The sequence below is a fragment of the Larus michahellis genome, chromosome 1 (genome assembly GCF_964199755.1).
Source record: "Larus michahellis chromosome 1, bLarMic1.1, whole genome shotgun sequence".
NCBI lineage: Eukaryota > Metazoa > Chordata > Aves > Charadriiformes > Laridae > Larus > Larus michahellis.
Genome location: NC_133896.1, coordinates 9,789,694 through 9,802,244, shown reverse-complemented (window position 1 = coordinate 9,802,244; position 12,551 = coordinate 9,789,694). Strand labels below are relative to the sequence as shown.

General features: G+C 40.8%; 1 protein-coding gene across 12 annotated transcripts in view; it reads right to left on the bottom strand.

Annotated features, from left to right (window-relative positions):
• Positions 1–9,515: 9,515 nt before the first annotated feature.
• The window catches only part of SEMA3D (semaphorin 3D), a 143,891-nt gene continuing 140,855 nt past the window's right edge, over positions 9,516–12,551 (bottom strand). For all 12 annotated transcript variants that reach the window (XM_074573352.1, XM_074573355.1, XM_074573353.1 and 9 more), the window contains one exon: positions 9,516–11,085. In XM_074573352.1, coding sequence (XP_074429453.1) covers positions 10,672–11,085 — 414 coding nt within the window. In that variant the 3' untranslated portion in view covers positions 9,516–10,671. The remainder of the gene's footprint in view (positions 11,086–12,551) is intronic.

Below are 12,551 nucleotides of genomic sequence, written 5' to 3'. Positions count from 1 at the left end.
TTTGGCCCACTGCTGTGCTTTGGGGAATGGAGCAAAGTTTGTCCTAGCTGCTGACATCTAAGGGCTTTCCCTTAAGGGGAGCAACAACTTTATACTGTGACCGGTCTTCCCTGTAATGCAGCATCACCCAAAATATATATTACTTTGATCCCGTAACAAAATTCTGTGTTTCCTTAAATAATAAGCCTTAATGACAGTGACTCTCATGTGAGTATTTTTGAAAGGGCTCCTATGTACCCAAGCTGTCAAGTTCCAAAGCTGAAACAACAGCTTCAGTGCTACACATGCCGACACTTGTGCTCAAGTAAAAATCCCTGACAATAATCCCAATCATGGAGAGAAGCAAGTCTAGTATGTGTTAGCGGATACAGTCCAAGCACTGAGTGTTTGTGGTTGTTTTCTTTATGAGTGGAAAAACAACAGCCAAGTTTTCCTGGGAGGAAGTTAGGGACCACACCTACCTGTAAGAGAGAAGCAGAAAAGGAGCCGCTTGATCTTTGGCTGCTGATTTTCTTTCCTGTATGTGGCAACGAATCTAACACTCAAAGACGTAATTGTAATGTAATGTAATTGCGACCCTGGAAGATGTAAATAATGATAGCCATTAACACTTTTATTGCAAGGCAAAGAATCAAACTTTGGCCAAAGAGTCAAGGTTTGTCATTTCCTGTCTTAACAGCATTTCAGTTTCATCTAGCAACTCTTAAAAATGCTTGCTAACCTTTTCCGTTATATATTCAATTACAAGAATTTTAAGTAAAAGCAGGGAGGGAGATAATGTGTATTAGCATTTCATAAATTGTCCTCCGTAAGCTGGCGTACGTTTTTGTCCAGTATTTGATGAGCATTCCTGCAGAAATGTGCTTGGGAACTGCAGATTCTGTCATTCTGCACCAATACAGTTATTATTCCACATGGTAACTACCTGGGCGCAGTGGTGCAAAATATACAAACCCCTAAGTATCCTCTACACCATGTTTTACTGTGCAGAAATATAAAGGATTATGAACGGGCTGTTAGCTCCCAGTCGCTTGTTTTCACAGTACATATGGCCTCTGTGTGTGAACACATCCCAGAACACTTCCCGCCATTTGAATCATGAAGAGCCGGATTTTACCTCATACCTCTTACTTTAAGCACAGACTTCCTCAGCTAATAGCCCTTCTGGTTTCTGAGGGCCTGAAAAGAGGCACCAAGCACTGAAAAGAGTGGAGCGGAGAGAGCTCAGGGAGCCAATCAGTTCTGGAAATGTTTCTGAGCAACTGCCGAAGAGCTTCTGCACTTCTTCCCGAGACTCATCACTGATTGTCTTGAAGTTTGACCCTGCTAAATCCTTTCAGAGAAAATGACAGATTTCAGCTTAATTAGCTTTTGTTTCTCTGAATGCACACAAAACAGTGCTGCATTTAAGCTCTTACTAAGTGAGTGGTGGCAGAAAGAAGCTGAAGGATTTCTTTTCCTTTCTTTCTGTCTCTCTGACACCCGCCTCTGCTAACGAACCTGGATAATCAGCCAGCCTGTGCAGAGCACCTCTTCTGCAGGAGCTGAAAGTGCTTTACCAGCTGGATGCAGGACCAGAGCTGGGACATGCTGGCAGAATTCCCACTTACTTCAATGGGACCAAGATTGATCCTACATGAGACATTATCAAATGCAGCCACCTGTGGGGAGGGAGTGGGGGGACACAGCAGCTGTTTAGCAGTGCATGGTAACACAGAAACAAGAGTTCAGGCTCGGAAATGAAGAATACCATATCCAATTGCAGCTGCAGGTGGAATTTAGGTGAGCAGAATGCTATTGCCGCAGTTGGAATTTGGCGTCAGTTTTCAAGCCAGCAGTACCCTGGGACCTTTCCCAGCAAAGGGTCAGAAGCATCGTGGCCTAATGGACACAGCATGGGACTGGGAATCAGGCATCCTAGAGCGCACCAACGCAAATGTCCTTGGAAATAACATGCTGACCGTCTGTTAACAAAATAGCCTCTTTAACCTTTAACAAATCCCATGAAACACAGCAGGCTGGGCTGAAGACTAGAAGAGGAGGTGGACCAGTCAGACTCTTTGTTTTCCTGCCTAAAGATTTTAATTTTTTTTTTTCAAAAAATTTCCCTCTCCCCATAACTGTGGAAGGAGGCAACAATACCTGATTAAAAAAATGAACAAGTCTTTCTTCTCCCCAGTTATCCCTTTCCCGAAAACACTGGGAAGGACAGGAGACAGTCACACTCATTTAGAGACAAAAGTTCTCCTGAGGCAGCCCAAGATGGATGGGCAATCAATTTGGCTTGAGTGCAACTGTAACACACAATGTCAGTGCAGTCTTTAAGGACAAAGATAGTTGCTAATCACCTAGAAATGCATGCATTAAAAAGCTATTATTAAATTTAAAATAATAAGCATAGAGCTGCCTATTGTGTATTGCTTTACATGTATTAATCTAAATCACTGTGAGGCCCATGGCTTCTTTAAGCTGTTTTTGTAGACTCACAAAATCACAGAATCACAGAATGGTAGGGTTGGAAGGGACCTCTGGAGATCATCTAGTCCAACCCCCTGCCAGAGAAGGGTCACCTACACAGGTTGCACAGGAACGCGTCCAGGCGGGTTTGGAACGTCTCCAGAGATGGAGACTCCACCACCTCTCTGGGCAGCCTGTGCCAGTGCTCTGCCACCCTCAAAGGAAAGAAGTTCCTCCTCATGTTTAGGTGGAACTTCATATGTTCGAGTTTGTGCCCATTACCTCTTGTCCTGTTGCCAGGCACCACTGAAAAGAGCCTGGCCCCATCCTCCTGACACCCACCCTTTAAGTATTTATAAGTGTTGATAAGGTCCCCCCTCAGCCGTCTTTTTTCCAGACTGAAGAGACCAAAATCCCTCAGCCTTTCTTCATAAGAGAGGTGTTCCAGTCCCCTAATCATCTTGGTAGCCCTTTGCTGTACCCTCTCCAGCAGTTCCCTGTCCCTCTTTAACTGGGGAGCCCAGAACTGGACACAGCACTCCAGGTGCGGCCTCACCAGGGCAGAGTAGAGGGGGAGGATGACCTCCCTCCACCTGCTGGCCACGCTCTTCTTGATGCACCCCAGGATGCCATTGGCCTTCTTGGCCACAAGGGCACATTGCTGGCTCATGGTCACCCTGTTGTCCACCAGGACTCCCAGGTCTCTTTCCACTGAGCTGCTCTCCAGCAGGTTGGCCCCCAACCTGTCCTGGTGCACGGGGTTATTCCTCCCCAGGTGCAGGACCCTACACTTGCCTTTATTGAATTTCATAAGCTTCCTCTCTGCCCAGATCTCCAGCCTGTCCAGGTCTCTCTGTATGGCGGCACAGCCTTCCGGTGTGTCAGCCACCCCCCCCCCAGCTTTGTGTCATCAGCAGATTTGCTGAGGGTACACTCTATCCTCCACTCCCTCTGTTGGTCTCAGGCACATCCTCAGCGGAGGGGTGAATCTCAGACTATCCTGACTATCTCAGACTATCTTCTGAAGTAAGACACTTTAAACTACTGAACTTTTCATTAGTATCCTTGCCATTTCCATGAAAAGTTGCAGACTTTGTTTCACTGGAATCTCATATTTTACTCTGTAGTTTGACATGGGTTTAAAAAAAGAAGCAAAAACCGAGAATTTGCTGTTTATTATACTACGAACAAAATATACATTTGTTTCAGTTACCTTTCTATGTAAGATTGAAATTTTTAGTAAAACAGCAGGCATGGCAAACACTTAGCTTATTTAAGCTATACCTCCATTATCATATCAACTCAATGAGCTGCACCATTTACAAATAGATACTCTTATCAAAATGTTTCAGTCTTATTACTCTATAAATAGTTATACTACAGAGTGTAAGTCAGCCTCACTCACAAAGTCAACCTAAGTACCACTCATGCCTTACAAATTAAAAAGAAGGTATATAGCATACAATTCCTGTGCTGGGCTTCTGAAGGAGTGACGAATTTCACCTTAGGAGCAAATATAGTCTTTACTGCTCAATTGTGAAGTATTAATCATAATCCTTACAGCCAGTCCATTCAGTGTGACTTTTCATTTTGGAATTTGGAATTTGGAGACGATATGCTTTTATAATCTTTTTCTTTCTTCCCAGCTAATATACATTCTGGGATAGTCACTGAGAGAGGAGTGGCGATGCATACATCATCAAAAATGAAAAAAATATGTAAATATTTGGAGATAATCTATTTTCCTTTTTCATTTGTATTTTCATAGATCTGTATGCTTTGCATCCAGTTTTTACAGCCAAGACATGTTCACAGGCAGCCTTAAAATGCGATTATTACATGTGATTATTCATTTCTACAGAAAATGTCCTTGAAGGAAGTTACATAAAGTCTCCAAAAGAGGCTGTGAACAACCTCTGATACTGCTTTTTCTTTGTCTTTTTTTGAACACACTTACAACTTTCCCATTTTTTCCTGGTATTTTCACAAAGAGAGACTTGAAAGTGCAGGTTTTAAAGTATTTTAAGAAAAAAAAATATTTTCGTAGTGAAAATATTTTTAATAATCGTATTTTAAAATGAAAATGACAGCATTTTTAAAAGCAAAGCATTTTAAAATATTAAAATAAATTTAGAAAGTGGAAATCTGTAGAATTCTGTGCATGAATTTTTATTCTGTCAAGTGTAGATAACAGACCTGATAACAGATTAGATCTTCTGGATATGTTTATATTGAGAATATTTCAGAAATTAAAAAATATACCTCCTGTAAATCTACCCTCAATTTCATCCTGGGCCAAAAAAAATGGTCTTTATACATCTCAGCATAGTCATTCAACGCATAGGACTTTGCCCCTTGCAAATGTACTATATTGTCTCCATACCAAAAATATCTGCCCAAGCTTTTTGTTCCTCTTAATGCTCTGTCATCTGTTGCACCACCAGAAAGCATCTGGCTTTGGGCATAGCTCCTTTCAGCAGGAGAAGTAACATGAAAAAATGCATAGAACACAAAAAGCAAACCAAAGACACACATATACACACAAAATAAACAGAAAAAAACCCACAACAATGTAAAAAACAAAAACAAAACAACAAAAAAATGCCCCCCAAAAAACCAAGCCACCACCAAAAAAAACCTACTCCACCCCCCTCCTCGCCCCCACAAAAATCTCCAAGACAGCCAAAACACTTGTATACCATAAGAGGAATGGAACAGAATATGAAACACCACCAAAACTGAGATGTGTCTGGGCTCTTTAGAAATTTCACAGCCATCTATGGCTGGACAGATTATTTCCTTGGCTTGTACTGTTTGAAACTATTAACCAGCAGTCCATATCAATCACAAAAATCACCTGGAAATGTTCTTCTGTTTTTCACATCACATGGAAAATCTTATGCTTTAAAGCACGAAAGACTTTGATTTTAAATTGGAGAATTATACACAGCAACCACAAAAGCAAAAGGAGAACGGAGAGCTCTAAGTAACAGTCCCAAAAATTTCCTTTGTAAATGAAAACCCCATCTGGTCTCCAATTGACCTCACAGTGTTTGGTTTGCATCTGCAACTGAATGCAAAAGCTAATGGTTAGGGAATTCATCCTCTGAAGGCAGGCTGTGATACTATGACTTTGTAGGGATGTTTATATGTCGAGGAAACACCAGATCTTGAAGTATTCCTCATATAAAACTGGGGTTACCTGACAGACCAGAAAGTCTCAAAGGCAGGAGGCAATGCGCTTAACTGGTGAGGAAGGAAAAAAAAAAAAAAAAACAACAAAAACAAGCAAATAAAAACTCAGCCTTGCTACAGCTGTCAGACCAGATGTTTCAGCCACACATTGGCAAGAGTTAAACTCAAGATTACAATTTGTTATGTATCCTTACCTGACCAAAAAAGAAAACCAAATACTGGTGTTTCTGACAGATTTTAAGATAACTGCTATTTTAATAAATAGAAATAAAATCTTACAAATCTGCCTTGTAGAATTTATGATTACACTCTTTCCCCATGCCTTCTTTTTTGTTACTGTAATGAACTTATTTTACAAACCTCGAAATCTGGATTACAACTGCAAAGAATGTCACACTTCAGCTAAAGACAGAAGCCTAGTTCAGGGTAATATTAGCAACACTATGGTAAAATGTTACAATAGAGACCATTTAAAGTTTATAAAATGTAACAGAATATATTAGAAAGACACGTGGGCTTAATTTTCCATTCATGTGGGCGTATTTCCTTAGACCTCCACATCTCATCTACAACTGTGTGCAAGAAGAACCAGGCCCATTTACTCTACAGAACAAGACATAGCTTTGGCTGTGTGATGACCAGACAATAAATATCTTATAGTCTATTTAGGCTATGATTCAGTTCCAGAAGGATTTTTAATCTCTGCTGTCAGTGGAAGCAGAGCTGAACCTTGGCTCTTGAAATCACATTTGCTTTTTGCAAATTAACCTCTGTCAGAAAATTAACAGAAAATAAGATATTTGTATATGCGCTTCTATACACATATGCCCATACGACAAAACATTACCAAACTCAATTGCCATTAGTCGCTGTTAAATATTGAGACATTATTATGACACGTGGGTTCCTTACATGAATAATGAGTAATAATAACAAATAATTATTCATTATATGAAAAGTTAAATGCAGGTCAATATCCATAATTGTTAGATTAAAGGGTTCATAGTCTTTGAACTGTTGGGATCTTCTGATCTCAAAAGCACGTGAACCAGAGGAAATCTGTTGCATCTAACCTTATTACTTCACTATAAGTGACATAAGAACCAGGTCAACAATCTATGTATGAATTGGAAAATATTCAGGTTCTGAGACAGCTCAAGCAATGTAAGTTTAACTGCTTGGAGAGAAAAGTATTTGCTTATGGCATGAACACACATTCACACCTGTTGTTGGAACAGTTTCCAGTAACGGAACTAGTTTATCACAATGAGTGTTAATACTTTATTCCTTTTTCTGCTAATCCCATTTTCTGTTTTATTTTAAGTGACTGCAAGATTGCTACAAAGTTTAGGACCCTGTAGGGCTTTAAAGCTTATGTCAGTTTTCAGCATTTTTATAACTACAGCTCACATTGTGCTGGTTATTCTAAGGATCTGTTTGAAACCACTTCAGTTCAGTCCAACACTGGCCTTTTGCTGAAGTAGGGTCATTGGAAAGGTTTTGTTGACAGAAAAGATAATGTATTAATAATTGGACTCCTGGTTGAATGCATGTGTAAATAAATATCTATTTTGTATCATATGCATTTAGGGATCTGTTTAAAACCTACAGTTATTAAGGTGGAGGCAACTTTTTCCACTCTGGACCAAAACTTCGTTTAACTTCATTTTTATTGAGCTCTTGAAGGAGGCAAGGCTCAGTTTCATTTTAACTATGAGCCTGTTGTGGCTCATAGTACAGCTCACAGCAGTCCAACTGACCCCCAAATCATTGATTTGAAATTTAATCAGACTTACAAGTTGAGCCTTTAAATTATACAGAACATTAAATTTTTTGAAAAGAGGGAGATCCTCTCCTGTTACCGTTTCTGGGCTAGCTCATCCTCTGAACCCCGCTGGGACTGCAAGCTGTGGAAAGACCCACTGCTCCTCCTGCTCTCACTCCTAGGTTTGTATTGCTGAGTCCTGCCTAACAAAACCCTGTCTTAACTTCTGGAATGAGCCCTGATCTGTCCCTCTCACTCCCTGGTCTCCAAGGTCCTCTGGCTTCCTTGCATGTGTGATACCTGCTGTGCAGGAGGAGTTGGGCTGGCCCTGCCAGCTATGGTGTACATCTTACCCAACGTACCAAAACACAGCCTTTTTATCTATGCAACATTATTAAATACACTCCCTGGGGTGGCATGAACCCAATATATCACACTGGTTTGGAGGATATTGAATTTATTTCCCATGATGGAACAGGTCTTATACCTCACTTGGGGTTTTACGCTACCACTGTACCCCAGACTGATGAGGTCATTTCTTTGAGAAGAATCTCATTGCAACAATATTTGAAATAAAAGAAATGAAAGTTGTTTTTAAGAGTAATAACATTTTAATTCAACCATTTAAATCTAATGCTCCCAGCACTGAGACCCTTAGTCATCCCAGACTTCTACTAAAGTCTGTGTGGGGGGAGTTCATTTGTAGGATACATTCCTCCAATCATATCTAAACATAAATCAGATGATTTAGTTTTCATGGAGGAGAAAAAATACAGAAGAAGGAATTGATCTGCTTGTTTATGAAGTAGGCAAACACATGATGAGGGTTGTCTGAAATGTGATAATTGAAGTAGAGCACCACCACCAGGGAGAAGAGCAGGCCCTTTGTCAGTGCATGCAAATGCAGACCACCTGTTACTCCATAGCCTTGGTGTGGTTCCATTCATTTACTTAATGTCCAAGTCAGACAAATGGGACTTTGTAGACTGATAAAAATCTAATAAAGAATAATTGGGCAGGTTCTGTATGGTGACAGCACAACCTTCCAGCCAAGAATATAGAGTACCCCTGTCTTAGCGTGCTTTATATGTAGTAGTTTAATACCCCCTCATACCTCCTTTAAGTGGTCTTAATTGGCCTTAAAATCAAGGTACCCCAAATGACGAGCCTCTTGTGCAATGACTGACCTATGTTATTTTGCAGCAAAAATGCCAAAAAGTTTTCTGTGTGTTCTCAAAGTACTGTACAACTCATTAGTTCCTTCAGCATTAGTTTCTCTGCTGATTAAAGGTCCTGTGCTGAGAAATTCCCTCCTCCCCACAGACATATTTTATAATATTTAGCACTCAGTGCTTTACACTATCAAAGCATTGTACGCATGCTATCTAATATCTCCTAATTAACTCATACATCTCCTATTAAAAAAGCATCTAAAATCAATGACATATGGTATCGCTGGCTTTTATACAACACATGCAAACTCAGCTTTCAGTTTTTACAAGAAACGTGGGTAAGCTGAGATTCCTTTCTGAAATCTGACGAACACTTTGCCATATCTGACTTTCGACAGAGAGGAAATGAACAACGATGCAAATTGGATCTACGCAATTATCGATCTGCGACTGAATGCACACACAAACACCAGCGTGGGCAAGGGCGAATCTACAACTTTCAGAGCCAACGTTTTCGGTTCCTTAATGACGTGCACACCAATTACATGGGTTTCCCACAGACTTTGCTCTCAAGATCTGTAGAATGCATGAGAAACAAGTAAAGTCTGTCGTTTTGGTATCCATCAAAGCTCGCTTCCATGTGAGGAAGTGGCTAATTTGTCATTTCACACTCAAAAAGGCGTGAAAGGCAAAACGGAGGGAGGTTAGATGGAAGAGAGGAAAAGGGGGTTGTGACTCATGAGAAGAGACAGCAGGCCTGATTTGGAGCTTGTGTTTGTTGCTGCATATCAGAAATAAATTCAAAGAAATCACATTGATGAAAAATCGACAAGAATGAGGTCAGTGTTTCTTGCTTATATGGAAAAATTTACACTATTAAAATCATAATAGGAACCAAGGAATAAGGAACACTTTACAAATGAAAGCATGGTATATAGCAAATTTCTAACTTACAAGTTTTATTTACACATGGACATCTTTTGTTTTATTTAATTATAATAAAAGTATTAATTCCAACAATGCAAATTTTCAACTTAAAAATACATAAGACCTTTGGGAGAAAATCCCAAAGAACACAAACATCTGAGGAATGTCAGCTCTGTGTCAAGAGCACTGGTCTCAGCCACTAACTATTTTCCCTCATCGTCTTTCATTTATCTTTGTTGTTGTCTTTTATTTTCCTTTTCCTCTGCATAAAACAAAGCTAGCAAAGGGCCAGAGAAACAGTCAGAGTCAAACCTTTGGAGAGATAGGAGAGGTGCAGGCAGGAATATCCTATTTGTTAATAGGATTTGTGCACATACCTCCCACAGACCACTTAGGAAATTTACTCCCAAGCATCTCAGAGGCAGTTTCAATTAGAGTCAACATTTCATTTCAGCAGATGGACTGCAAACTGGTGGCTATTCAAGCACTAATGAGTAATGTTTGATAATTCCCCTCTCTTAAACTATGATTATGCTTTCTCTCTCTCTTTTTTTTTTTTTTTTTTTTTTTACAGGGAGAATGAATGTTGTTTCTAAGCCAATACTTAATCTGATTTTTTGCTAAGCCTCGCTGTGCTTACAAACCCCACCCGTGTGCCTGTAGACAAAACCAATGGGTAAATTAGCAGGTATTTTTGCGGATCTGTCACACATTTCTACCATGCTTTTTATTCAGAAAGATGCCAAAGAACTAGAAGTACATCTTCCCTCCCCTGAAATGTAACCACCTCTGGGGTGGAATGTGGCAGCAAATATTAACCTGGGAACACAGACACTAAATCCTATGTGAAAATTATGCAGGAAGTACAGAACACACCTCATGTAGCCTCAGGCTACCCAGAAATTAGCTAAAAGTGTACATCTTTTCTTTTTAATGAATGCATTGGAAATTATTGCCTGGTGTGTGGTACTCCAATAAGGAACGTCTTGTTTGGTATCAAATCCCATTGTACTGTCTCACACAGATTAATAGTGATGGTGAGTTATCTGATTTCAATAAGAAGCAGTACTAATTCATAGGCAAGATGCACAAAACCAGAACACAGTATTTTTTTTTTTCATGGAAAATGTCCTTTCTTTAAATAGCATTTACAAACTACGTAGATGGTGGCCTGGCTGGCTCATGGTGCCTTCGGTTTCGCTTTTTTTTCATCTCCTGCACATGCTTCCATTTGGCACCACCTTTGTTCCGCTGCCGCCGTTTCTCCCGGTGCCACATCTGTTCACAGTACTCATCCAGGCTAAAGCTGGGGCTGCTGACGAGCTGGATGTAGTCCTTGTACCTCAGCCGGGACTCCGTCAGCAAATCCCTCACCCGGCCCTCCTCATCCTCAGTTTTCTGAGTGCTTTCCATTTGCCCATTCTCAATGACATTTAAATTAAGCTTCACGATGGTGTGGACAAAGGTGTGCTCCTGGGCTTTGCAGAAATAGGCTCCTGCATCCTTTCTTTGCAAGCTGCGGATCAGCAACCCGTGCTCTGTTTTGATGATCCTTTCGTCAGCCTTCAGCTGTGGGGTTGGACAAAGAAGAATGATATACGTGAGTTTCATCGGCAAAACCGGAACACGTGGCAGTGCTATACTGAGGTGGAGAAAAGGCTCGGGTGGCACATGTCCCATCCCTGGGCGTGGGAACCCATCCCCAAATGACCCGTCCCTTGGGTGCCAGCACATGGTGGGGCACATGCAGCTCAGACAGATACCAGGAGATCCTTCAAATATCTGAGTTCTGCCCTTAACTGAAGCATCTGTATATAGTACTGTAGTGTATATAGCACTGACATATTAGTATTAAAAATATATATGCTGTACCTCTGAAAGGACAGACAGTAACACTCAACACACCAAAATGCAATAAGTTGGAATATGTTCTCCAAGGAAGGGTAGATATTTAGTGCCATAAGTCCCATTCATTTTTTCACTGCTTTTCTTGATGTATCTGTAATGCATCTAATATAGCAGGGTGCTTATATATATCTGGAGCGCTGAGGCCCTATTACACTGAAAATAAATACTGCTACTGATTTTTAAAGTGTAATGCTGTGATTCTGATCTTCTTCAACTGGGTTTTACAAAAGGAAGTTGATCCTGGCTTTGGCTCATTGAGAAGTGATTAAAAGCACCCAGTGAGGTTAGATGAATACAACCCAGAACAATTCTTTTACTGTTAAAATCTCTGAAGAGTTTGCTGGGGGGGGGGGGGTGGCGGGCGGGGAAGAAAAAAGAAGCAAAGAAAAGAATGAGATTGCAAGTGAGAGCTGAAGTCTGTCAGTGTGGAACTGTGGTTTCATTTACGAATGGAAATACTTCAAAAAATACAGCACGTTCTCACATGTTAAAAATAAGGTGCACCTTAGAGCAATAACACTGTCAGGTGAGTTACGTATCTGGTGATCTGAAAATTATTTCCAAAATAGCCAAAGTCTAAAAAGAAGCATAACCCCTCTCCCAGAAAAAAAAAAAAAAACGAAAAAAAAAAAAAGAAAAACAGACCAAACCCAACAGGATGGGGCACTGGGCACCTAAGTATTTTTGCAGCTGGGGAACAGAGAAGGTAAGTGATTTGCCAAAGACCATATAAAGATTAGTAGCAGAGGTGGAAGCAGAAAGCAGAGCCCTAACTCCCAGTGTCCAACACCAGCGTTTCCTTTGAAAATGATCCTGGTCTAGTCCAAAGCTGTCACCTCCCAGGCGTGCTGTGTTCTGCTGCCACGCAGAGGCTGCAGCACATAACGGCACCGAAGGACCTGAGCGCCGCTCGCTCAGCCCGCAGCAAAGCCAGGGCCTTAAACACAGCCTCAGCACTGCTGGTGGCATTGTTATAACATAGAAAAACTTCGGGGCAAGGCTGAGTAGTGGGTTTTAAAAGAGGGGGAGTGCGGGCAGAGAGAACCAACACAGAATCTGGAAAATTTCCCAGAGTGCACATCTGACCCTCCAGCAAACTTCAGAGGATGAAGATCAGGGAGGCATAA